At 39.2% G+C, this 27,312-nt stretch overlaps 1 protein-coding gene across 11 annotated transcripts in view; it reads left to right on the top strand.

Annotated features, from left to right (window-relative positions):
* The first annotated feature begins 543 nt into the window (after positions 1 to 543).
* TCF12 (transcription factor 12) overlaps positions 544 to 27,312 on the top strand; it is a 151,669-nt gene continuing 124,900 nt past the window's right edge. For all 11 annotated transcript variants that reach the window (XM_042875826.1, XM_042875825.1, XM_042875821.1 and 8 more), the window contains exons 1-2: positions 544 to 640; positions 1,326 to 1,398. In XM_042875826.1, coding sequence (XP_042731760.1) covers positions 566 to 640; positions 1,326 to 1,398 — 148 coding nt within the window. In that variant the 5' untranslated portion in view covers positions 544 to 565. The remainder of the gene's footprint in view (positions 641 to 1,325; positions 1,399 to 27,312) is intronic.

Genomic DNA, 27,312 nt, shown 5'->3' with positions numbered 1-27,312 from the left:
CGGCGCCGCCGGGCACGAGGCGCAGGCCCCGCCGCCCCTCCTCCCGCCTCTCGGCGCGCGCGCGCTTCTCCCCGCGCGCTCCCGTCCGGCGTCGGCGCGCGGGGGCGTCTCCGGTCCCGAGCGCGAGCGGCGGCGGCCGCGGGTGGGGGAAGCGCGGGGAGGGCGGCGGCGGCGGCGGCGGCGGCGATCATGGTCGGGCGGCCATGGCCGTGCTGAGCGGCGGCCCCGCTCGGCGGCCCCATTGTTGCCGGGGCGGTGAGTCGCTTAATCTCTCGCTAATTCCGCAGACTTCGCCGCTTCTCGGTCGTTCGTTTGCTTTCTTTCGCCCGGGGGGTCAGGGGGGTGCGATGGGTCCGATCTTCCTTCGCGGCCCCGTCGCGGAGCGGTGCGCGTGGCGGGAGGTGGGGGAGCGGCGGGGAGAGGGAGGAGGACGGGCCGAGGAAAGTTGTGGGGAGTTGGGCGGGCGGCGGGGAACGCCGCGGCTCGTTTCCCCCCCGCCCCTTCGGGCCCGGCCCGCTGAGTAGAGCTGCTCTGTGCCCGCAGGACGCGAGCGGAGCGCGGGACGATGAACGCGCAGCAGCAGAGGATGGCGGCGATCGGCACCGACAAGGAGCTCAGCGACCTGCTGGACTTCAGCGCGGTACGGAGCGCGGGCACCTGGGCTTGGGCGGCCGGGCGGGCCGTGATGCGATGCCGGCGGGGTCGGGGCGTTTAACGTGGCCGGAATCGCCCCGAGGGCCGTCGGCCTCGTCTGGTCGTGAGCGTATGTGAAGCGGCCCCGCGGCTCCGGTACTGGGGATCCTCTCTTTGTGCTTTGATTTTGTGCTTCTCCAGAACCGAAGGAAGAGCTGTAGTAACAGCAACTTGGGCTCCGAAAGTTATAGCTGCTTTATTTATGGGACTTTCGTTTTAACAGACCTTGGAAAAGTGTTTGGTTTAGGAGCATGAGAGCCAGCTAACTGCCCTTCTGCAACTGCCTGTATCCGGTGGCTTTAATTGCAGAGGTCGGTAAGGAAGGTGCTTGGAGCAGTCAGGTGTAAGCTGGGTGGCAGTTCTGAGCTACAACAGCAGCGTTGGACCTTACTGCTTTTTTGTTGTAAGTTGTGTTCCCGTCCAGCAGCTTTGTGGCACTTAGAAGCTGCCTGGAGTATTCTAGCTTACTGAGTTTGTGTTTCTGAGCGGGCGTCCTACTCTCTGCTTATCTTTTAGCAGAAATGGTAATAAAATAATTGTTTTGCAATAGCTTTCTCTTAACTGTATGGACCGAGCTAATAATTCAGCTCAGGGCTTCAAAGCCGGCTTATACACCTCTTCTTCTTTTGCAGATGTTTTCCCCACCTGTTAACAGTGGGAAGACCAGGCCAACCACGCTGGGCAGTAGCCAGTTCGGAGGATCAGGTAGGATGCAATGGACCTGAGATCTGTAACATTCATGTCATCAGGGCTCAGTGTTTTTAGCTCAGTCCTCACGTGTTTGAGTGGTTGCCTTTCATTGTATGGATTTTCATAAGACTTTCAGAAGAATTACAGGTGTCTGGTTTGTATTGGCTTTGTTACAGTTCAGAGCAAAAGGTAATACCACAGCTTTGCTCTCTGCTTTCCTGATGAGGTGAGGTGCTGGGTACGTCTGGTGGTGCTGAGGCACAGTGTGTCCATCAATCTGTCACATCAGAAGTGAAGGCCTTCTATGTCTGATTTTATCAAACTAAGCTGGGCAGTAAGTATTTGAAGTGATATAGCAAGTAACAGAATACTTCTGACTCAAGAATCTATTTCAGAATTCAAAGGAAATGTATGAGGTGGTGACTAATTTCCTAACAAACAAAGAGCAAAACAAAAACAACAAAACTCCATCTAATGCTCCCCCCGGCTCAAGCCCTGGAATTTTAGAAGTAACTGCCAAGATGTTAACAGTTAAAAAGTCTGAATTAGATCGGATTTATTTCACTGTGTTATTTGAGTAATTTGCTAAAGGTTGCTTACTGGCACAGGTAGAAGCCGTGATTGCCTATGGTTTTAGATGTATACTTTAAAAATGTGTAATGTCTGTTTTGGTTCCCTTCTGCTCTCTCCCTTGAGAGCCAGGTTCAGTTCAAGATGCTCAGTTTCCTGGTCCTGTGTAGCTGTCCAAATTTGGACAGATATTTTTTCACATTGAATCTTTGTACATCATGAAAGTGAATAATTGTAATTACATGTTGTAGTGTTTTGTTGCCTGCTGTTTTCACTGCAGTACACTTGATGCCTACTTTCAGAAAGTTTTAAGTCAAGCCTCTAATACGACAGAAATTTAATTTTCTAAGAAAGATGCTTTGTATGACGTTGTTCTTGAACAGGACTTGGTTATTAACTATCCCTAAACAGAATCTACTTACTAAAGTAGTAACTTTCTGAAGTGGCTTGGTGCCTCTTGTTGGTTTGGTTTTTAACTTTTCTTTTTGTGATGTTTTTATGAACACGAGGAGGTGATATATATGGTTTTAGTTAGGGTTAATGAAAACAAATGTTTAGAATGCCAGTAGAGGGGTGAAGTGGCTGATGGAAGTTGTGCAGTGCCATTGGCTGTTTACTTAATGCATTGTCAGAGCTCCCTCTGTGGAAGTCCTAGTGACGTGAGAATTTTGGTTATTAAAAACACTTTAAAACTTTAGTGACTCTTGAGAGACCATCTCCCGTGTTTAATTAATAAAAATATGTAGTAGTGTTTGAAGAAATCCTTTACTTTTATTTCTTAAAATGTGTCAGTAGTTTCCAGTTATCTTTACGAGTAAATGAAATTATTGGCAGTAGTGAGATGGCAATTCCGTATGCAGCATAGTTGATCTTCTTTTTCATACAAACATTCAAGATGGTTGTTTTTCAAGTTAGTTTTGAAGGAGGGCCAGACAGCTGAGATTTGTTTCAAGAAGCACAATTAGAAGATTTCCATCCCTCTCCCCCTTCCTATGCCTTGCTTTTCCTGAACAGGTGGAATAACTTACTGTTGAATAATGAAGTTTTCAATTTTAGTTTAGATCTTAGGGCAGATCTTAGTTACTGTGGTGTGCCCTCTTTGTAGGTAATTCTTTCCCCATTCTTTGTGACTGGCCTAGGAAAAAATAATACGTAAGTACTGAGATTTTTTAGGGGGAAACAGTGTTACTGTCTTCTTGAATTTCTTTACTGATAATGGTGTATCATCACATAGATAGGATCACGAGCAATACAGTGCAGCTGTCTGGCAATCTACAACCTCAACTGAATTCCCCTTGGCTCGGATAATGTTACATAGCTATGGATTTTAGTTCAAAATGTTTTTAGTTGTAGAGATTTACTAGTTTATAGAATTATATGCTTTAATTCTTGTAACGTTACAACAACCAAAGCCTTGAGCTGGGGGGATTGCTCTGCAGGAGTGACAAGGGGCCAACAACTTCTGTGTGAGTTGTGCTCTGAGTCAGCATTCGGTGTTACAGGGAGACCTTGAGGAGCTCGCTGACCAGCTACAGGCATTTCTAGCACTGATTTAATTGTCATCCCAGTTTGATTTCAAGTATTCTGTACCTTGTAGGCTGTTCAATATTTCCTTTTTACTTCTTTCCCCTTAAAAATTTGCTTCTTGTTTAAAATTTTGCTTTTTTTTCTGGGGAAAAAAAAATAGTATTTGTTAGAACTGTCATTAATAGTGTACGGTATGCACAGGTTTCTTCTTTGAATACGGAACAGTGCTGCCTCTTACACAGACTTCCTGTGATTTTGATGATAGTGAGAGCTGTGCAGCTCACTTTGCTGTCTTACCCATTAAACACCATTTTTTGATGGAGGTTATTATTTTTCCTGGGGTCTTTGCAAGCAGACTAAAGGAAGATGTTTTCTTAGTTGGAGCAAGACTTGCTTTCTGATCTGTAACTGTAGAGTTCCTTTTTTTTACTCATTTCAACTTTATAAAATTAAAAAAAATGCCCAGAAATGCCCTCTCATCTAAGCTGCTTAGAGAGGCAGCTTAATGGCTCCCATTAAGTGGGTGCAAATCGTTTGGCCCCCAGTTTAAAAGTTACTATAGAAGGATGGTTAAGTTCTGCTAGGTTGTACGTCAGGGCTTTGTGAAGTCTGGGGAATACCAAGGTGTTCGCTCTTAATTCTGCAGAAAGAGGCTTGATCTGGTTTAAAAGAAATTTTCGTGTTCACGCTGTAATATGTGTAATTGGATTGCATAGCAGCTCGTGGTGCAGATTTCTACAGTTTCGAAGAAAGTGCTGCAGTGGAATGAATATGTGAGCACTATTTTGACTAAAAGCTAGCTCGAGTCTTCAGGAATGTCTGGTGTCGGGGGAAGCTTGCTGCTGGTCAGTCAGTTATGAATGAAAGCTGCAGATGAAATAAGTGAGCTAATCTGATGTATCACAGTATCTTATGACAGTAAGTCATGTAAGCTGCTGATAAAGTCAAATAACTTGGTCAGACTTGTGGTGAAAATAAACATATTGGAAAAGCAACCTGATATGTAGTTCTTACTTAAGCTACAGAATATTTCTTGTCACTGCTGTTGTAATATTCTCTTGTTTAAAACAGAACTTGATATTTCTTCCTCCTACGAAACCAACTTGGGAAGATAAGGCAGTTTCTGTCTTAGATATTGTAAGACAGAGAGATACTATCAATCGGGCTTCCATGTTAATTGATCAGACTTTTAGATTTTATTTCTAATGAAATATTTCCACGTTGCTGCTGTAGTAGCAGCATGTATAATTTACAGTGAAATCTTGCTTTATTTTGTTTGTCAAAACCAAAAACTATATATTAGAACAAATGTGGGTGATCAGCCATCTTGGCCTTTATTTATAATGCTCTTAATTAAAATCCAGTTAGAATGTTTAGATGTCTGCCATAGGCGATAATGCTGCAATCTTCTGATGCTTACCAGCAGGACTGATTGACATTTCAGTTTTTCCAGTGGTTAATTTTTTTTTTCAATCTCAGGTGTGGTACTAAAATAAAACCTATTTTACTTCTTCACAGGACTTCATAGATGCTAAACAATAGTACACGTGAGACAGTGTTATCTATGGCCTGCGATCCTGTAGCTTTCTGATTCTACTAATGGCATCAGTTTTGTCTCCTTGTTTGCAAATTCACTAGGTTGCCCTTTCCACAAGTGTCTGCTAATCTACCCATTTAGTAAGGAATGTATTGGGATAGTCCACTAATTACTGACTTTTTAAAAAGACTTTTCAAGCTGATAACCTGCCATTAATGTGAGTGCCCTTAAATTAGGGCCCTGTATCTAGAGGCTGGACTCAATATCAGTTGTACTTTAGCAGGTCTGTTACGTTGTCAAGGAAAATTATTGAAATTTGACTTGGTTGCTGTTTATCAGTTCTCTAAACCGTTATTTTGTTTTTAGTGTTGCATCGGCATTTCCTTCCTAAAAAAAAAAAAAATAATAATCCAAACAAACAAAACCAAAAGCTTAGGAGTTATCCCAATGGCAATCTTTTAAATGCTGCATTCATTAATCCACAGCAAGTGTTGGAGAGAACAGGCTCTCATAGCTGTGATGGTCAAATGGCAGTTGAGAGAAAACTACAGAAATATTTCTGCGTGAGTGTGAAAATTAGTTCTTCCAACCTTTCAATACATAGTATTTTCTTTTATCAGAGCATGAATTCCTAATAAGAATCAGTTTTCTGATAGCTTTCTGGTACAGTCTTCCTTGATAGAACATTGTCAGTGCCTGTTCCTAGTTCTTGAATGAAGGCGTTGGCAAGAGGTCTCATGTAGTCACAGTCCTACAGTCATGTACGTGTTAGACCGTGACATCTTCTGATTCAAAAAGAGCAAGAGGAAGGCTTGCAGTTGAGGAATTTGATCCATATTTCTGTTTTTGTCATTAAAAAAAAGTGTTGTGACCTTGTATATTCTTGCTTGCTATTCAAAAGAAGATAAGCTTCCATTATGTTATATGCTGGAGATCTAGGGTGGCTTGATGAAGGAAATTCTGGGTCATGCTTTATGTTTAATGTGTTCTCTGTCCACTGGCTCCGTGAGAAGCAGTCCAGCAGATGTGGTAACCTGGTAGTTTCTACTTGGGTGTGAGGAGCACTAAGTTCCCTCCTTTCTGAGGAAATTGGTGAGAGTTCTGAGAGACTCATGTTTCAAAGGAGAGGGTGTATATAGCTTCGTTCCCCTCTTGTTGTCTATAGGAGACCCCCACAGATCACTCTTCAAATGGGCCAAGTGCAAGTTTGATGAATATTTTGGCTTGGGTCCCTCATGTACTGCATTTAGAAACTTGGAAGTGATATGGTGCTAATAAATATGTGACTGCAGCTTGCCTGTTAGCAGTCTCCAGCTCACTGTTGCACTTTCTCTTCTTCCTCTACTTCCTTTCTTTGGAAAAACAGTTTCTCAGGGTCTTTTTCCCTGAGCACTCATTGAAAGCACAGAGTGGCTGAAGAACTGCTTCCATATTCTTGCTGAAGAAGGAGGAGGGCAGATAAGTGGGACAAATTAAGAGAACCAATAACTCAAAATCCATCTCTCTGTGGTTGCAAAGATACTGAGGTGTGGATTGCTCACAATTTCCTTGCTGTCTTCCAGATAGCTAAGCTTAGATTTTTAGTAGCATGTGGCCTTTTATAGCATTCTGTTTAGGGAGATGCTTGAACCCATCAATGAGGAACTCATCAGTACCTTGTGGAAAATTAGTTTGGTATTTCCAGCAGTTAGTTTTCCCTGGGTAGGGAGCAGTGATGTGAGCACTGTGTAAGCAAGCTTAGCATCTGACCTCTGCTACAGGTGTGAACATTCTTGGGTGGCAATACAAGGAAGATGCCTGCATTGGTATTTGTGGGTGCCTTCAGAGAAGTGTCCAGAGGTTCGGAGAGTTGTCTTTGTGACATGGTGTGAGGAATTTGATTTGAAGTTGCAGTTCTGTTTTTGGATTTACCCAGGCAGCAGTGTTGGTATAAATGTAAATGTGAAGACAAAAGGCTTGAGTGAAGTGGAAGAGGAAACCTGCAAAGGGACTGAGGGCAAATTGCGTGTCACAAAGAGAGGTGTGGATGACATTCCTACATGTCTGTGTGCTCTGTGTTTGCCGTTGAATCGGCCCGCAGTCCCGTGGTTACCAGGGACCTTGCAGTACATGTGTAGTTTTTGCTGAAGGAGTTTTGTTTGTTAGTCTGGTGTGGTTCTTGGGATTGTTTGACAGGAAATTCGTGTTTGTCATTCGTACATCAGATGGCAAAGATCCCCTTCCCCCTGACTTTGTTCCAGCTGTCACAGAGGACTCAGCCCCTTAGTAATTCTGCTATCAAACCAGCGTGACAGCTGTTTGCCGTGCTTCCATTTGATCGCAGTTGAGTCTGTGGACACCGTTACATTGATGTAGTGGATGTACTGTATGCAGTACACTGAACTGGGAAACAGAAACTGTGTTCTTAACTTGCTGAAGTGTAGTGAAAATTTCCTAAGTTGAAAGTTGCATAAATTGATTTATGAGTAGAGAGACCTTGAGGGCATTAATAGAAGAACCTAGTACTCAGTCTCCACAAGCTCCAAGCTTACTGTTTTAAAAGTTGGAAGGTGGGACTGAATTGTAGTAGTTTTCTAGATCTCTCAAGCTGAATTCTGTGGACTACTAAAATACTTTTTTTTTTTTTTTTTTTTTTTACTGGAATTTTGAAGGATCATGTTGTTTGGGATATGAGAATTGAATATATTTGGAAGCTTTGTAAAATGTCTTAAATTATCTGTAGAGCCTGATGTGACCCAAGTGACAGAAAAATAAGCCTCTTGCCTTAAAGTTCCTTCAAAATAAGTATTAGATTTTTAATTTGAGAATTATTTCAAGAAATAATTTTATTGAATAGAGTATGTTCTCTGGAAAAGCTTTGTTTGTGGAGGCATTATCTAATTTAACATAACATGTCACTATGCCAGAAGTACTTTTTTACACTTCTTCAGAAGTCAGTAGCAAAATTAGGTGAGTTCTGTATGTTGTCTTTTGAAGTCACTAAATTTAAATAAGAAATAAAGAAGAAAAGGTGCCATGTGTGAAGTATTTGGTTAAGATTGTTACCAGGTACCCTTAATTATTATGAAATGGTATATATGCGTTAATGACTGTTTTTGATAATTGAGCACTGTAAGATTATTACTTTAAGGATAGGAAATGTAGTTGAAAATCATTTTCTCTATCTTAAGGCATAATGCCTTTCTAAATTTTTGTTTCTTAGTAAGGGAGTCCAGAAGTTGCTAGTTTTAATGAATACTTCAACCTGATGATTCCAAAGTAGTTGCAGGCTTTCTGAAATGCTACAATCCATTATTCTGATGGTGGTTGGGAGAAGGTTTTTTTTCTGTTATGTCTGAGATGAGATAATGATAATTTTTTTAATGTATTGAATGAAAGCCTTGTTTATTTTTTTTCATTTGTAAAACAAAGCTGTGTTTGTAAACAACATTCAAAAACATAAAGGACATACTTTTTTGTGAAGATGTTAACTGAATACCAAGAATGACCAGAAAGAGCAGCTCTTGTTAAATTTAATAATGTCTTACTGTTTTCAGAGGATAATCGGGCTAAAATCACCCAGCCCATCCTTAGGACTTTGTTGGATTCTTCTCATAAGATGAGGATTTTTGTTTTTTTTTTTCTGGGAAGAAGGAGCTGAAATCCCTGTAAATACAAGTCTTCATGTTTTCACCAATGTAATAGGGGAAGATAATGTTGATCAGATGAAACTGATTTGCTGGTATTTTACAGAGGTTCTTGGAAGAGAAAGAGATGATTAAGAAAGGGTTTACTTTACAGCCCAGTTAATAGGAATGCTAGTAGAAAAAAACTGTAGAATGACATTTAAAAAGGGAGGTAAGAAGTGCAAAAACTCTCACGAGTCAAAATTTCTCTGTTTTTTAGGTGGATTGTAGTGTAGAGTTCCATTAATGCAGAGAACTTGCTTTCATTGTTTTACTTTCCTTTGGGAAAAACTACAGGAAATATTTTATTCATGTTTTGTCTCTGCTGCTGAGAAGGTTGAAGCAGTAATGTTAAACAGGAGTGCATTCTGAGCCTTATTCTTTGTGAGAATTGTATTGGACTATTTTGCCTCTTTTAAAACATGAAGATACATGGTTAAGGAACATGTCTAGTAAAACAAAGCCCAGTTTTGGTCATTACTAGCTGCATACAGTTTGTGGATGGAATGCTGGTGAATATCATCGTGTGTGTGCTCTGTGTGTGATGTATGTAATGCAGCATAAACGGAAGCTTACACTTAATTTGATAAGAGCTTGGTCTGTGATGTTACCAGGTGTCTGTTTTTATTCAGTTTAGACTGTGACCAAAATATATTGTTAATTTAAATATCACTGTCTTCATGTTTTAATTCTCTCATCTTCTTCTGTGTTCAGGTTTTATAGTCTTCATTGCACTGTTTCCAGGGCTTACCTGAAGCAATAAATGCACACAGATTGGTGGTTTCTATGTGTACTCCTTCCATTTCTAACGTCTGTGTAGAAGTGCAAAAGGACTGTTCTTTTCTTTGAATGAGGCATGTAGAATGAAGCAGACAGAAGATCTAGCCAGCTGTAAACATTACTACGATTTGTACCTATTAGAATCTGATGTGTAAGCAGAATGTAGATAAATTAATTTTAAATAACATTGCTTTACTACCTTAGCTTCATCTAGTTCTATTGAAAAACAAGATTAAGCCTAAAACAGATAAATCCAGGATGAAATGACTGAATTTCACATTCTAGACACGTCTTGTCATCAAGTGTCTCCTGAATTTTCTACTTTGTTGCATTAGTGGTAGGAGGTGCCATGAAAATTGGCTTGAGAGAAGTTTGAAGTATTTTTAATTTTCTGTGGGAAAATGAAATTCAATGTTTATATTCATATTTTTTGTTTTGTTTGAGTGCAGGATACTATTGGCTGGGCGGCTGCTCTGTGAAGCAATGAAAGCAGACAGCTTGGCTCGCTGGACATCTCCTGTGTTGTGAGGTTGTGATGATTTTCAGTGTGACACCTATACCTGTTCCAGTTTCTTCAGGCAGCAGCTCCATGAGTCATAATCCTTGCAGGAGAACACAGCTTAAAATAATCACCGATTGTTTCCTTGCGATTCTGTTTGCTGCCCACTGCAAATAAACAAGAGCAGGAATGACAATATCGTTTAATCCTTTAATGTTTGCTCTTGACGTGCCAAAGATTTGCTTGTAATAGAGAAGTAATCCATAAGGAGGGTAGCTGCTCTTTCATCTTCCTGAATGCTAAATGAGGCTAAGGCTTTTATGAAAAGGGGGCAATTTAATGAAGATGACCGAGTTTTGGAGTAGTGGAAAGCTTTCCTGTATTTCTGTAAGCGAACATGGTGCTTACTACAGCAGAGTTCCAATGGCTGTGTTCTACAGTGTGGCTTTGTGAGATTAGCTTTTGTGATGCTTAGATGCCAGGATGATTGAGTGGTGCCATAAATCAAGACTCGTCTCCCCTAGTTTGATTTATAAAATGAATGCACTTCATGTGTATAAACGTGTGTTGTGTCTGAAATGCGTTCTTGGATATGTGTAAGGTTTTTATTCTAGTATTTACTTTGACTTTTTATTTGGTAACCTTGAGATTATACCTGATCCTGTGTTCGCTGTCCTCAGTAGAGGGTAGTGGTAAGTGCAAGAAAGAAGGAACAATAACTTTGTCAATATCACTTGTGGCAGGAATGTCCAAGTCAGATATTTTTCCTACGAGTGCTTTTAGATGCCAAATTTAAAAACTAACAAGCAATAAAAAAAAAAACAGTGAACAAACAAGAACCCAAAGCCGAAAAAATATACCATCTTTTTTTTCCCTTTTAGTTATCATTTAGTTGACTTGGAAATGCTTTTTAGTAACCTATACTGCTACTATTTTAGTAAAGCAAACTAGATGAGACCTGGCATTTCAAAAGGAAGTAGGGAGAGGCTTTAAAGGATGTGAGACCTTACTCTTTCCAGAACATATTCTGCCAAATGTCTTTTAGGCCTTCATAAATCAGGACAAGGGACCTGTAAGTCAGTTTCTATAAAGTGGGAAGCAGTCAGCTTTTATAGAAGTTAACTTAATCTTTTTTTTCTCCCAAGAAAATTTAAGGAAAGTTGTGGTTCTTCCCAGGAAGAAGCTAATATTCTTCACGATGAGTGCTGTGTTACACAACCAGACATGATCTTAAAGATTGCTCAACCCTTTAGGGTGGCCAGGAGTGTGGAGAATGTGGTCATATTGTTGTGCTTCTCACTGTATTAGAGCAGGGTATCTGTCCATCTTAGGTGAGCAACAACGTGCTGATTTTAGTCTGCTTTATGAAAACTATCTGTGGTAAAAGTACAGAAATGGATATGTAACTTACATTTCTATCTTATCCTTTTTATGTCTTGAGTAACTGTCCCTATGTAGTAGTATACAAATGCCTGCAATTCTGGAGCAATTGATATTGGAGCAATATAGTCTTCCTGTTTAAAACTAAATGTTATGTAAATAAATTTCAAGCTGTGTTGAGGCTGTATGTGCTTGAAGTAATTTCAGGGTAGGTTATGAACAATTCTAGGAAATGATGTCTTTAAGAGCGATACAGTAGAACCAGAATTTATGTATGTGTATGTCCTTAACGTGGATTAAATCTGCTTCTCTTTTCAATACGTGTGGAGTAGTGAACAACAGCTTCAGTCATCTGCTCATTCGCTATGCACCAAGATTGCTGTGTTGCTTTATTTCGTTAGCAGAAATTGGGAGCGCAGAGGCGGTGAAGGCCTGGCTATGGAAGATGCTGTGTAACATGGTTTATATTTAATAACGGTTATATTCCTTGTGGCCTTTTGGTAGCCTACATTAATTTTACCAAGCAAATGGCATTTTTTTTTTCCTAGATTCAGCTGTTTATTTTTAGGGAATGTAAGTGCCCAGTGAACAACCATCCAAAAATCCACAGCTTTATACCTTACGTGTCTGCAAGTGAAAATTGGTGTGTATATGATAATGTGACTTGTGTTGCAGTGAGGAATCGGCCAGAGTTTGGACATCGCTCATATATGTGTCATAGGTTGTGTCTGGCTGGGGACTGAAGAACATGCCGTTGCCATAGCAATACAAGTCCTTTTGAAGGCAGAATTCTTGGCAGTGCTATTGCATCTCCTGCGGTGCTTGGTGCGTTCATCTGAAGGTATCTGGTCTGTCTCAGCGCATAGCTGGTGGAAGGAGCAGCAAGAATAGGGTTTCCTTTGTCGTAACTAACTGTTGGCTAAACCTGTGTTCAGAAAGCTACAGCTTTAAAAACTTTGTGCTGTGAGCAATTCTTACAGTGTTCTTAGCTTGAGTGCTGTGTATAGTGAGTGTATATAGATTGAGATGCCATAACAACTAACTGATATTTGTTGCGTAAGTGTACTATTCTGTAACTTCATAGTTTTCTACAGTGTTTGTCCTTCTGGTTTTCAGAGTTTTTCCTCTGTGGTTTTGGATACTGGTAATCAATTTTGTTGTGAAAATCTGTTTCCTGACTTACAGCGCTTTCCAACTTGCTGTTTTCCAAGAGAAGTGATTGCCTTGCTCCTGTCTGATTTATATTGTCAAACACTGAATGTGGCACTAATTTGGGGTTGGGGAATCAATCTCTTTTGGAAATGTGTAGTTCTTTGTTCACTTGGAAAATGCACCTTACACAGGATCCTTTTTTTTTTTTTTTTGATGGGTGAATCTTTGTGAGTATCTCCTTGGACTGCGGTAATGCTATGGAATTAAGAGAAGGTGCTCATTTGGAGCTCAGAGGCAAGTAACATAGCACAGATACTCTAGGCAGCAGTAACATCCATTTCTACGTGTTACTGGGAGTTGAGTGTTTCCTGGAGACTTAGACAACTTTTTCACCTTTTCTTTAGATTCTTTGGTTTAAAAAATATTTGGCACTTTCAAATAAGAGACAGAATTGTGATAAATGCTCTGCGGTGTACTTTCATATACTTTCTCAAGAAACTGGAATTTCTTGTGCTTGAATTCAGTTGTTACTGAAAGAACCTCTAGAATAGAAGAATTTTGGTTACCCATGTAGCTTGCTCAAGCCTTTTTTCCTTTTTTTTTTTTTTTTTTTCTTTCTGTAATGTAAGCTGTTTTTTAGCTTCATCATTTTCCCTGAAATAGTAGGCATAGATAAGACTCAAGCATCTCACTTTTTTCTTTCCACGTAAAATGAAGAATGAAGTAATTAATGCTTGTACTTGAAAAAGACTTTTTGTCTGCTGTAGCAGATGTGTGCGTGCCATATTTGTGATCTTTAGCTTGCGTTTTGTTTTTAATTCTTGCCCTCCTGCCCCTTTCTCAGAGTAGGAAAGAAGCACAGCTCGTTTGGCTTGGCCTCAGGAAGCGTCCCAGAGTTGCTGCTCTAAGCAGTTTAGACATGGCTTGCTTCTTAGGGCTTTCACATGTGTTGGCATAACATGGATAGGCAAGCGGCGGAGGAAGTGACCTTGGCAGGCTGACCAGATACCATTCCAGGGACAGGTCAGTATTGATTATGTTGAGAATGTGAACCAAGGGAATTAAACTGCAAGGTATCTGTTTATTTTGTTTTCCCTTTTTTAAGCAAATTTAGCGCTGCATCAGCAGACACGTGCTGCAGCTCTCTGGCGATCCTTGGGAACAAACACAACATTAATAACCCAAGTTTCCTCCAACTATCACCATTTTATCTCAAGTCACCTTCGGGGAAAACTCTTGCAGGTCTCCAACAAAAGTTCTACTTGGTGTGCTCTTAGGCTCTGAGTCAGTTGGTAGCTGAGTAGGTACTGTGCCTGGTTTTGTGGCACAGGTTTGCTGAAATACACTGAGGTGAACGGATTCTGTTCTGAATATTTAAGTATGAATCACTACTGGTCTTATTTCATCAGGCTTAGTGAAGAGTATGTTTAGAATGTGTGTGAGAAGATAGGTTATCTGTCTCTTGAAATTCTAATTCAGAAAAGGTTTTATACTTTGCTGACTGATTCTAAAACCAGATGAGCAGCTCCTGTAATCCGTGTAGAAAGCTTCTGTCTTAAGATATTCAGTACTTTTTAATATCCTCTGGTTTTGTTTCCAGCTGTACTGTTTTATCAGACCATTTGAAATATAGGAGCGTGGAGTACTGGAGTTACAAACTAAATGCAAGTTTCTCAAATTGTGAATGTTTTTTATTGCCTTGATGACTTTTTTTTTTTCATGAAAATTCCTATCTACAAATTTCTAGCAAATTCTCAGAAATAGTATTGCTAAATACTGCTGTTGTCTTTGTCATTTAAATAAGCTAAAGCAGGCATGACAATCTCCATAGAAATCATTTGCTGAGATAGTAATATTAAATAATGAGAAGAGAATAATCTTGAGTTTTAAAGGATGGAGCTTTCAGGGAAGTGGTAGGCTCTGTATGATAGATTAATAGGAATAAATTTCAAATCACTTAAGCGATGCTAATGTAACTTGAATGTATTTTCAGTGTTAATTTTCACTCCTTCCTTTTGTGTGTAATCTCTGTGGTTTTACTTCTTTTTTTAAATTCAGCTTTTTATTTATGTTGACAAAATTCTGGGTTTTTTCTTGTTCATTTTAGTTCTTACTGTATCTACTGCATGCCCCTTTTACATGTAGTAAGTGCAGTTCTTCAAAAATGTGGAAATGCAAATTGCTGTGTAGGACTCTTACCAACATTCTGAAAGAAAGGGACTCTTGTTACTTCAGCACTGTTTCGGCACACCTTTACAAATTACATATGCTTCTCATTTCTGTAAATTTCACTTGAAGCTGATCTAAGAAAGAAAGCATGGAAAAATACGTTTGCCTGAATTTCTTTACGGAATAAAATTCCTAGCCTAGAACGGTTTCCTGATACAAAAACAGAAAACAGCCCTGTCCATAGCTATCCTGTGTATTTAATGGATTAAATTCGCTTTGACAGCTGGATATATGTACCAGTGTGTAGCCTATGGCCATGATCTAATAATCATGGATATGGTAACAAGTCGTCTAAAAAGATTCCGTAATCAAGTGTTTTCCTTGACAAAACCTACTGTGACTGAAACAAGAAATGAGGCTGTGTTAATGTGACTACATTTGCTCTGTGCTTGTATTCTGAATACTTAATAAATACCCTTTGTGATGCAGCAGAACCTGTGCTTTCAGCAGAGGTGGAAAAGCTGATTGTGCTACAACAGAACATGTTTTAAAGTTACAAAAGAAATTTGATCTAACCTAATTGAAAAACATTTTCTCTTTTCCCTAATGGGCTTTTAAACGTGTTTATTTTTCTGTCTTAAAAAGAGCTGTATACCGTTAAGCAGAGCCTTTTGTGAAATGCATAATTCCTGTATCATAATCTTAGTATATGAAGAGAAACTTAAGAAGTTACTGATGAGTAAGTGTATGTCAAAGGGAGTGCTTTAAACAGCAGATATTTTGGAAACAGCTGTTTTACTGTGTGCTGAACACTGGGCTTTGACCTGGGCTTCATGTGACTAGTAAAACCTGCACTGAATGTAAATACCCTTTAACAACAGAAAAATGCCTTGACCCTCCAACAGCCCACTTTAATGTGAACTTACTCGTGTGTTTTGCCAGCCTGCAGCATGCTATGAGTATTGCTTTGCATTTAGCTCTGGCTTTTTGGGAGGGCTGGTTTAGGTTCTGTACACTCCATTCAATGAAATGCAGCAGATTAGATTAAAAACAACATTTCAAAAATTGTAACTTTTGTTCTCTTTCACTTCAAAAAGAATTTCCAGAGCAACCCTTAGGAGCTGTGTTTTGGGAAGGCACTGCTGAGGGAGAGAGTGGGAAGGAATTTAATAGATGAAACGCTGCTTTAGGATTAGCTGGGAATTAGCTGTTCACCTTAGTTTATGGGATATGTTTTGGCAACATCTGAATGGGATTGTTTTGAGGTAGGACTTAAAAAAAATTTAATGTCTACTTTCTCTTGCTTTTGTAGCTCAAGTGATTTGAAGTGCTTATTTGAGTGTGACAGTGGTTACAGTGAGGATGAGGTTTGCACTGAGCTGCTATTGGAACAGGCTCATAAATCAGGGGGAAATTAAAAGGTAGAAGTATCTTATGGGAGAGCTTGAAATATTGGTCCAGATGAAACATGCTGGTGTTATTAACCATTCCACCTGCTTGACATGCAAGAAGCTTCAAGGGATTCTTAACCACTATATCTTTTGCTGATAGGCAGTGTGTATGTTGGGTCCTGTGCTGGTTTGTTGTTGTAGATAGATGTCTTTTCCAACTTAGTCATGAATGTATTTCAGAATACCACAGAATATTACTGTGGTAATGAAACTGTGCATGAAGGCAACTTTCATGTTTGTTTGGACAGGATTATGTTATCAAAAACCTTACAACAAAGTTTGAAAGCATGAACAACTGACAAATGAAGTGGCGTTGTCAATTGAGGATGGAGATTAAGAACTGTACTCCTCTGTGTTCTCCATGAGGATGGCCATGTCCATTCCCACATACTTGGTACTGCCCAGTACCTGATTTTGGTAGCTGTGGAAATCCTGGTTCTGGCTGGTATTATGTTATATATATATATTATCATGGTAGGCTGGTATTAATGTGAAGTACTTCTTCATTTCTGAATGAATGAATCTTAATATGAATTTAATTCTTGTTTTAGAGGAAAAATTAAAGACAAATTTGTAAGGAATGATGGTTAAACTTATTGGTTTATATGCAGTGAGGCTTCCAATGGTAGGTATAATAGTAGGTATTAATGGTATATTAAAACTTTCTTAATAGAATTGCTGTTGCATAAAGCAATAAATGTGGGGTAGTTAACTTCTTTGCATAAAGTAAGTTAGAATTTGTCTGAATGTTCAGCTGATGCTTAATAATCTTTGATTTTTTTTTGGTCCTAGCCTTGCTTTCATTCATGTCATTAATGTAGTTAACTAATCCTAGGAGCATGTGATTCCTCCAGGCATTTGTACGCTATGAACCAAATGAATGCCAGTCCTGAACACTGTATCCTGTGTTGTGTTTTCACTTCCAGTTAATCTTTCTAACGCATCTTGATGGACAAAATGCCCAGGGACAATTCAGAAACTTTCTCTTTCATTGCTTTTCCCAGTGCTGTAATGTTTGTTACAGTGGTGTCATACAGAAGTGTCGTCTTATTTTGGTGGTGGATTGGACGAGATAGGAGTGCACAGTACATGCAGTAGTGTGGACATAAGCATCATGAATAGTGGCTGTTCTTATGCATTTTTTGCATTCATTTTTTCCATCGGTGTGTACTTCCAAAATCACTCAAACAAAGATTTGTTGCATATCGCGTCTTTCTGGGGTTTGGAACCTGTTTTTCCTTTTAAAAATCATTTGTCAGCAATGTTTAGTGTTTTTTTGAGCCTTATGATCTTACACAGCTGAAATGAGTTTTTGAATCTGTTTTTAGGCCTTCTTTTCTTCTGAAGCCTAGTGATTGATTTTAGTGCAGGCAGATCTTTGGGGTGGGAGGAAGGGGAAAATTCCAACTCTTTTGGAAAGGATCTTGGAAATACACAGGGTATAGAAGTTATTGGCATTTGGAATTACTTTATTATAAGTGATACGGAGGAAGTTTGGGTCATGGTCATTTCTACTTGGTAGTTGAAGAACTTGAGAGTACTATATCACTTGGTTACAGTGAACTTTGTGTTACAGTGAGCTTCGTGTTGAACTTGGTTTAACCAAGATACAGAATGGCTGAAGGTATCAGGCTTCTGAGAAATTTTCTTTGAAGATCCTGGGCACCTTTGCAGTGAAATGCAGATTTGGTAGCTGGATCTGCTGGATGGGTGTGTCACAACTGTGCATTTCTTTTTCTGCTTTTCTCAGTTTAACTCAGTAATTCAAGGCATACTTGCACTTCTGAAATACTGTGGTGTGCTCTGTGGCTGTGGTAGTAGTAATGAACAGACTGTGAGTGAAGAAGCCTCTTCTGTCATGATTGTATTCATGTTTGAAGTATTGGCCTCCTTTTCTCCTTGATCCTGTTCTGTCCTAGCATGCAGATGGCCTGAGGCTGTGATATGGGTTGCTGAACCTTTAATTCTCATATAATCTCTTTTCTCAGGAGAAGGAATGTCTCTTTTTCCTTTATCCAAAACATTTTCAGTCCTTGTGTTTTGATTATCTCCAATTGTGGAATTTCAGTGAGCATTTACTACTTCAGTGAAACTTGCTCATTTTTGTTAACTTTGTCACTTTTCACTTAGATAATTTGTCCTAATAGCATTGAAGCCAACTGTGATTGTGAGACTTCTGAGTACTTTTAGACTTCTGAGTGGTGTGGTGGGAGCATTTTCATTTTTAGGTAAACTTGCTCCCATTTATCAGAGCTCCTTATCCTTTTTGCTGTTTTTAGAAGCTTGTTTTTTTCTCGCTGGTCACATCTATCTGACATTATCTTTAAGCAGATTTTCAGTTCTTGAACTCTGATTCTCTGTCCAGTTAGTGCTTCCTTTGTTTCACCTGTTTTTATATCGGTTTAGTAAAAGAAGTGCATTCAGACCAGTGAAGATGTCAGTGATGCTGTTTGTATGGTTAAAAGTCAAACACCTGACGAGTCTTTGTGTCAGCTCCAAGAGTTGCTGTGCTGGCTGTAGCACTTCTGGTGTTTGTTGGGCCTTTCTTTTTTGGCTACCTTACTACTTTGCTCTCTTGCTCCCTAGCATTAGAGACAGTGAAAACAGTCCTAGGAAGGCTCTTGTATTGGTTTGTCTCAAGTTAAAATTTAATGATTATTTGTCTCAAAGTATTTTATGTAAAACACGACCAGAGCTGGGAATGGGAAACTTTAAACATCATTGCCATGAGAACTTGGTGTCCTGCAGTGATGGAAGTGTTTTGGGAAATGCAGATAATGTGAAGCGGAAGGTTGCTGAATGGATGTCTGTTCTGTGGTTATAACTTTCTTTTGATGTTGCTAGTTCTGACTGAGAAAGTACTTCACGTATAGTAAGTTGCCTTTGGTTTTGTGTCATGTCCTGGGACAAGTTCTGAGTGTGAAGGAACAAAATAATCCTGCATCAAAAAAGAGTTTATAGAATGATAGAATGGCTTAGGTTGGAGGGACCTTAAGGATCGTTCAGCTCCAACCGCTCTGTCCTGGGCTGAGTGTTCACCCACCACACGTGCTCTAAAATTTCCTTTTCTTATCAGGTGCTCCTGGCAATGGACACCTGGCTGTAGTTGCATGAACTACTGGAAGGGCTGCGTGTCTTTGGAATTCAAGTTTAAAAAACATTTTTTACACAGCTGAGTTTTTTCTTTAAGCTGAATAAACCAAAAGCCTTTAAAGTACTTCAGATTATGTGGAGGGGATTTATAACAATTTTAAATGGAGGCGGTGGTAAGAATGGGTAATAGCTTGAGCAACATTATCCCTATTTTAGTTTATCCTCCTTAGCATTCTGTGCACCTAGCGCATGCGTAGTGACCTCTGATACCTCTTTTAAATAAAATGGATTTTTTTCAGTGTTTTTATTGTTTGGGATTTGGAGTCCTTAACTGAAGTTAACATAATCGAAGCTTTGAATGGACGGGCAACCAGATGTGAAATTAGATGATGGTGGCTTTGTTTTACATCTTCAAAGTAATTTTCATTTCTTTAAGCCTAAAGATGATTCATGGTGAGGTATTGAGGAAAGCAGCATTTATTGTATGCTGAAGGACAGCTATTTTAATGTAAATTCAGTTATTGAATCTCACTAACAGTAATGAGTAAGTAGGATATCAGTAGAACAGTTGATATGCTGTGTCTCCTTGCTGCTGACAAATCTGTCGTGAGGAATAGCAGTCATTATTAGTCTACATTGTCTTCTGTAGGATTGTTTTTGGAGGGATGCAAATGATGATAAAGTGTAAGTACATTTGTGATAGGGGTGGGCTAAGCATGCTGAATGGTGAGAAAAAGCGTGGAACAGTTTCCATGATACTGATCCACTCAAGTACTTACTGTTGTATATTGATAAAGAAGCTTGTGTAGTGGAAGTGCAGGGATGGTGTGTTTTAGTTTTTCCCCTTTTTTTATTGCTATTACTAAATACATGAATGGGTGCTGTTCTTTTTTACCTTATATTGCCAGCCTGCTTTTCCCACAGATCATAATACCTCTTTTTTTCACTGCTTTCAAGGAAAATAAACCAGTTTGTGCTGGGTCTAACGAGCAGATAATATTATTATTTTTTTAAGAGTATTTGACATGACATTCTAACTGCATGATAATACTCTGTAATATGCTGTCACTTTGAAAAGCAAGATATGTAGGGAGAGATAATATTCTCTACTTGATAAGCTTTGTATTGTACATGTTAGATGTATACCTTTTACATGGATTGTAGTTGCAGATCTGATCTCCCCTGAAACTAGTGAATTGAAAACGTCTTATAATTGGTGTAAAGTTTTCTGATATGTCAAAAATACTCTATTCTGTTGGTGTTTCAGGTGCTAAGCTTTGTTACAATGCCTTCATTATGAGCTTAGATTGGTCTTCTGGATTGTATGTAGTCATCAGGCTTTACATTTCATTTATAGAAAATGCTTATAAGTACCTTGTAATGTACTGTAATCTTATTAGGTCAAGTTGGTGGTGTTTTGCATTAGATTTGTTCCTTGGTTCCCTTCACACTGCAGACTAGCTGATCATAAATGACTTATTGATTTTAAGAGAAATAAAGATGCAACTAAATATTGTATTTTTATAAAAGCTTTGAAAGTATACTGCTTTTGTATTTGGTGTTGTCCACAAATTAATGTATTTACAGCACCTTATTCTTAGTTATATTTACTTTTGAATTAAATATTCTGGGGAATGTTTCACTTTCATGTAAAAATGTTTTGTAGAGTAATACCAGTATTTTCAAGGGTAGGAATAAAGAAGTTTAACTACGGTTTTCATTTGATTACTTTTCACTTACTTACTTGAGACTTTTCTATAAAGCTTTCCCTAACATTTCTTGACATTGGAACCTCAAGGCATGGAGCCAGCATGTGCAATCTCAAACAAGTGGAGCCGGCGTTTGAATCCCAGCCTGCTTGCTTGAGGAGGCATTTTGCTCAAATCCTTAGGGGAATGTTGACCTTGTCCGCTTCAAGAAATAGCACCTGCTGGCTAACCAGGAGGGGCAGTGGATGAATTTGGATGAGAGTAGTTTGGCCTTGATAGGCTGCGATACCAAGTGTGGGATGATGAGTGCTGAAGAAGTTCTTGACTCAGAGATTGGGTAGAAAACAAGTAGAAATGAAGATGGTGGGGAGAAAAGCGCTGTTTTGATCTGTGCCTGATGTTCTTTATCCGGGTTTTGGCCCTCAGCATAATCTACCTTAGTGTTCCCTGTTTCTCATTTCTTCCTTAGACTGTGCTGCAGGGTGTGTGGACCACTTCTGTGCAAATGTAGTGTCTCGAGTGGGTGATATTAATTAAAACAAAGCAACGTTAACTTAATTATTTTGAAGGAAGTTATTACTTTTATAAAGCAGCCTAGTGTGAAGGAATCTCAGTAATAATTTAAGTAGTTTTTAGTTTGTTGGAATGAAAGTAGACCAAGAAGAAACTGATTTTTATTTGCAAGGTCAGTATATAAAATGCTATTCACAGCTTTTCATCTCAGTTTGTAGTTTTATGGTCTGTGTATTTAATGAAAAGCATTATGTTTAGTAGGAAGCAGCGATGAGATTTCATGCTGTCATTTCCAGAAGATGCTAATACAATACAAAGCCCGTGTTTTTGTTTTAGCTGGATATGCATAGGCTTAATCTGTTGTGCTGTTTTGAGCTGAGAGTTAAAAACACACGGGGCTGTGTTTCCCTTCCTTCCTTCACCAAAGAAAGCTTTGGATGTCAAAGAGCAGGCTATATTGAAGAGAAAGGCATTAGGTTTGGGCCTGCATACAGGTCCAAACAGCATTTTTGTTTCTTTTTTAAAATAAGCTACTGAGTTACTGAGTGTTAAATTTTGTACTGCGTTTAGAGGGGTAAATTGCTTATAATTCTAGAAGCACTGATCCTGATAGGAAAGGATGATAATTAGTTTCTAATATGGACAGAATTGCTGTTATTAGCTGTGCTCCACATGTTTGCCTTCCCTGTGGCATTCCTTGGGGTGCAGCAGATGGATGAACAAGGGGCAGAGGTAATGCGTGCCATGATCGGCTGCTGCTTTCCCCCAGGGATACTTACAGAATGCTGATCTCTTTTTTTCTTTTTTCCTTTTTTCAGCAACTTTTCTGAGATGTATTAGAATTAGTCTGATGTATTTCTGTATATAATATGTAGTTTCTATATAATCCATAAATTCAAGCATTTACCATTAATCTATTAGCTTCTTATAAAAGAAAAAATAGACTTCTGCTTGAGTACTGGTATCTTAAATCTTACAAGGTCAATGTCATGCTTAAATACTTTTCGTCTTTCTTTATGGCTATGGAATTCTTGGTCTGATGTTGCTTGGTGCTGTTACCTGAGCTCTTTAATTCTATCCAATGTCTGCTGGAGTTTTCCTTTTTCTGCTCTTATTTTAAAGAGAAGCTGAGGTTGTGTGTGAGGTGTTTTGTTTTTTTTTTTTTAAACTATTTTCATAGTTGATTTTTTTTTTTTTTTTTTAATTCTCTTAAGGCCACATCTATTCAAGATAGTAATATAGACCACCTCTTCTGTTTGCTGTCCAGAAAAGGAGTCTTGCTTGGGCAGGAATGCCTGCAGGCTGACTTCTCCCACCTGGTAGCACAGCTGTGGGCAGGGGGCTGGCAGGAGCTCTGTGTGCTGGGGCTGCTGGGGCTGTGTGGAGGCAAATGTGCCGCTGGAACCGTACCACTGAGTGCTGGCTGGGATGCTGGAGGGGAAGGAGGAGGCAGGGATACCGATAGTGTGCAGATAGCTTTAGTTTGTGAACTTATATCCACGAGTATCGTCAAGATCATCTTTATTGTCTTACATATGTTTTCATTTGTGTTTCCCAACAAAAATGCTACAGTGAATATCTAAAAAGCAATGATAGTAGCATATATCAGCGTACATGTCCGTTGACAGTACCAAGTCCACATAATTGTTAAGTCTCTTGAGCTCTGTGTGGTGATTTATTGTCTGCCCTTCAGTCAAAAGGAACATGCCTCACATGTCTTTTTCAGGCAGAGCTTTAACAGATCAGGAGCTGCTCATATCTTCCAGGCTGGGGTATCACTTGCTAGGGTAGAGAGGTACTCATCGTTGTAAAGGAGCCCCAGGGACTAGTTCTGATCACTGTTGTGAGTGTTATTTAGTGGAAGATTATAGTTCTTACTTGCTATTAGATGATGCTTGTATCTTGGGTTTTTCAAGCAGTTCAGTAGTTTCCTCTAGGAAGCAAAGTCTGAGCTTTGTGATCTGGTTGTGATCTAGTGGACAAGATTAAATCTTTACCTTCTGAAGTGCATGGTGTTAATGCCTAACTGATTTTTGAAAACACTTTCGAATTCTAAAGTGAAGTTTCAATTTCATAACTTAAAATTGAGTGTCTGCTTCTTGAGTCAAGAAGCCATGACATCTGAAATGTCTGGGTCAGCACAGCAGAAACGCATGTAAGCAAAAGGAACAAAGATTTCATGTAGCAGATGATTTCTATGCTAGTTTTACTCAAATATTACTCCTTTGATGAATATTGTTGGTTTTTGTTTGTTGATGTTTGTTTTAGAGATTTTCGTGTGCCTTCATGTCATAATAATCAGAGCAAAATCATTTCTGTGCTATATTTCAGAAGGATGGGGAAGAATCCGTGAATGTGTGGATGCTTTGTCTAATCGTCTCTCCAACAGATAATGAGGTTGTGGCTTGTCCTAAATAGCAATTTTGACATATTCTGTTTCATTTTTGCTGATACACTTTTAGAATACTGACCTCTGCAGGTGGTTTGTTCTTCCTCTTTAGTCTGCTGGTGACCTTGGATTACTTTCATTTCATTTACTTCTCAAATGCAGTGTGTGCTGCAGACCGTCCTTTCAAATTAGGCTGGTACCACCAAGAGACGAAGAAAAAGTGAGTGAAAAGCTCGCTGGAGCTGTTGGCTCTCTCTCTCTCCCTGAATCTCTCCATGTATGTTCCCTGCCACCCCAAGCAGTTCTTGGGGCTATAACTGTATTTGTGATCATTGCTTTCAAGTAGAATAATTAAATCAAATGCATTCCGTAATTTAAGAATGTTTATGAAGTTCATTTCTGTATTTGTTCTCCAGACTTTTTGTTGCTATGTATGCAGTACTACGTATTGCAGCTTTTTGGTTAACTCCTGTGTTGTGCAGATTATTCATCTTCTTTTTCATACCTGTGCTTACCTGTGCTATGAGTTGCTTGATGTGATTTAGGTGGTTTGCAGCTCCCAGGCTGCTGTAAGCAGTGGAGCTAACCAGTCCTGGCTGCAGTCTGGAAGCTTAACTGTGTTAAGATTGCTGCAGTTGCAGACTAATTTTGGAGCTATTTTAAAAATGGCTGATTTTAAGCAGACAACGCTGTGCTAATTGTAATAATAAGAGTTTTCTTAGACCAAATGTTGAGTTTGATAGACTTGTTTGGGATACAGATGTTTCCTTCTCGTTTCTCTGTCTTCTATTCAGCAGAAAATTAAATAGGATTTAGCAAAATTCTTGTAAATATTATGTTAGAATGAGAGATGTGGGTCAGCTACTACTTGAAATCATGTGAGGTACGACATCTCATCTGAGTGTTCTGTTACTCGTCTGTGACTAGCATTGTAGGTGGCATTATTCTGGGTTCAATCACTGAGTAAGGAATTTGGGCTTCAAATGTATTTTGTTGCTAGTGGAAGATAAGATGAAGTGGCTTAGCTTCAGCTGTATTCTTGTGGTCTTTTCTGAACTCTTTCACTGTAGAGCCAGCATTCAGCAGTTTAGAAGTCTTGTTTGACTGAAATTCTGTAGGGATCAGGTATACTAGACTCTTCAAATTTGAAGAAGTCTGAAAACCCTGACTAGTTCTGGATCTGCAAACAGATCTGAAGAGGTCTGCCCTTTGTGAGGTTTCAGTTCACTTTGAACTCTCTTTAATAGACAGTAAGGATAGGTTGTTTCTCTCTGCTGTCTTCTATATGTTATTACGTAGTCTTTTGAATACAATATCTCATTGCATTTATTATTTTGTATTTTCCACGTTTTTTTTTTTCCCATTGTGAATTCATTAATAAGACAGTATTATATTTTTAATCCTTCAGGAAAATGATGGCTGGGCTAAGGTGATCTTAGGGACTGATGCATACTCACTGTTACGATTTCTTGGTGATTGGTTGATATCAAGTGGCAATATTTAAAAGTTCAACACCAAAATTGAAAATGTAAACGTAAGTGGCTTCAAATATGCCTGTTGCTTTTCTAAGTGGAACCATGCCAGGGATAAAATCCTGAAGATAGCCTGTATTCTAATGCAGTTTCTAATACTGAAGCTGATGTTGTAATGAATGAGTTGTGCATGTGTGTATGCACAAGTGAGTATAGACATGTTTCCTTTCCTTTAAGCCTTACATCCTAAGAGGTGTGTAATCAAGTAGAGTAAAATTGCTGCTAAAGTTTTTGTGCTTGAATTTTTCCATTTATTTAATGTGTAGACTGTAAGATGTCTTAAAGTGCACATGTTTAATTCATCGGGCTTTCATATCACTTGTGAAAACTCTAAAGTCCCTGTGACATGTTGGTGTGGCTGTCTGAGGGAAATCCTGTGTGGGTCTGTGGAAAGGCATGAAAGGACACAGTCATCATCCACTGTAGACCCTCAGTTGTGTGAGCAACTTTACGTCTGTGTGCATTAAGATGAAGAGGGGGAACGGCTGTTTACAAGGGTGGATAGTGACAGGACAAGGGGAAATGGTTTTAAACTGGGACAGGGGAGGATTAGGTTGGATATTAGGAGGAAGTTTTTCACCCAGAGGGTGGTGAAGCACTGGAACAGGTTGCCCAAGGAGGCTGTGGATGCCCCATCCCTGGAGGCATTCAAGGCCAGCCTGGATGTGGCTCTGAGCAGCCTGGGCTGCTGGTTGGCGACCCTGCATATAGCAGGGAGTTGAAACCACATGGTCATTATGGTCCCTTTCAACCCAGGCCATTCTATGAAGAGTGTTCAGTTATGAGTTCACTTCATTTTACAAGTATCTCTTCATTTTCCTAAAAGAATGCGTGCCTGCTTTTTTTTTTTTTTTTTTTTTTTTTTAAAGATTATGCTCTGCATGATTTAGTTCATGTGGAAGCTTTATTTTTGAAGCTGTATATGGTAGCTGTTTGGATCATCTGTTATGTGAGTGAATCTTCAGAATGCTGTCTTGTATCTGGGAGAGCAACTCACTGTTTTCTGGATTTCTCTCAGTAATCATTCATGTGTCTCTCCACGCTGTACTTTTGATGCTTTGCTGCCCTCTGAACTGCAGGACAATTTTAAGTGGTAGTACACTGGAAGGTAGTAATGCCTTTGTGATTAGCATGTAGTAATGTATTTCCCATACACAAAGTTGTGGCTGTCTTTTTCAAGGGAGCACAAATATTTTTTCTTTTTTTTCTATTCTGAGCATTTAACAGAATGTGATCAGTTTGTGCTGTGTTAAAATTATCTGATAATCCTTGTAAATGGCGACATCAGTGACTTAGTAAAAGCTGTACACTTGCACAAATCTCATCCAGTAGAGTGCTGGAGAATGAAAAAGTGAAGTCTGAAAGCTGTTGCCTAATGTGAAAGCAATAAAATAAAGAGAACTGAGTATGGAATTTAAGGCCAAGAAAGCTTAAACTTGAAGTCACCACCTGGAGAGGTGATTTGTTTAAATTGGTTTGTTTTGGCAATACTTAGATCATAAAACACAACAGAGAAAATGGGCTACAGTAATTTATAAATGCCACTTATTTGGCACATGGAGCCTAAGATGTGTTTTGACTAAAATTAAAAATGTACTTAAATTTTTAAGTGAGGTGCCTTTTTGTCTTTAATTGTGGAAGAAGTGAGGAAAGGAAAATTCTTATTTTTGGTTGCCCTTTACTCCAAACTTCCTTTAAATTTTGGCTAAAATTCTGCCAGGTGAACATAGCTGTGCTGAACTTAATGATAATGTTTCTACCCTAACACAAGCAGTTCTGATACTGTTAAGGTTTTTCTGGGTGGTACAGAGAATTGATAAAGTATAAGCATGCGTTTAGTTAATTTCTGACATTCTGGCATAGTATGAGTGGTCCAATATAAAGCTAATATTCTGAAGCAGACTACAGAAATGTGTGCATCACTCCACAGTGATGTCTTCCCACACGTCCCACCTCAAGAAAC

Source organism: Lagopus leucura, unplaced genomic scaffold (assembly GCF_019238085.1).
Source record: "Lagopus leucura isolate 7727_CA_CO unplaced genomic scaffold, USGS_WTPT01 Super-Scaffold_100015, whole genome shotgun sequence".
Classification (NCBI taxonomy): domain Eukaryota; kingdom Metazoa; phylum Chordata; class Aves; order Galliformes; family Phasianidae; genus Lagopus; species Lagopus leucura.
Note: the sequence above shows the minus strand (reverse complement) of the source record. Positions and strands in the feature narration are given on the sequence as shown.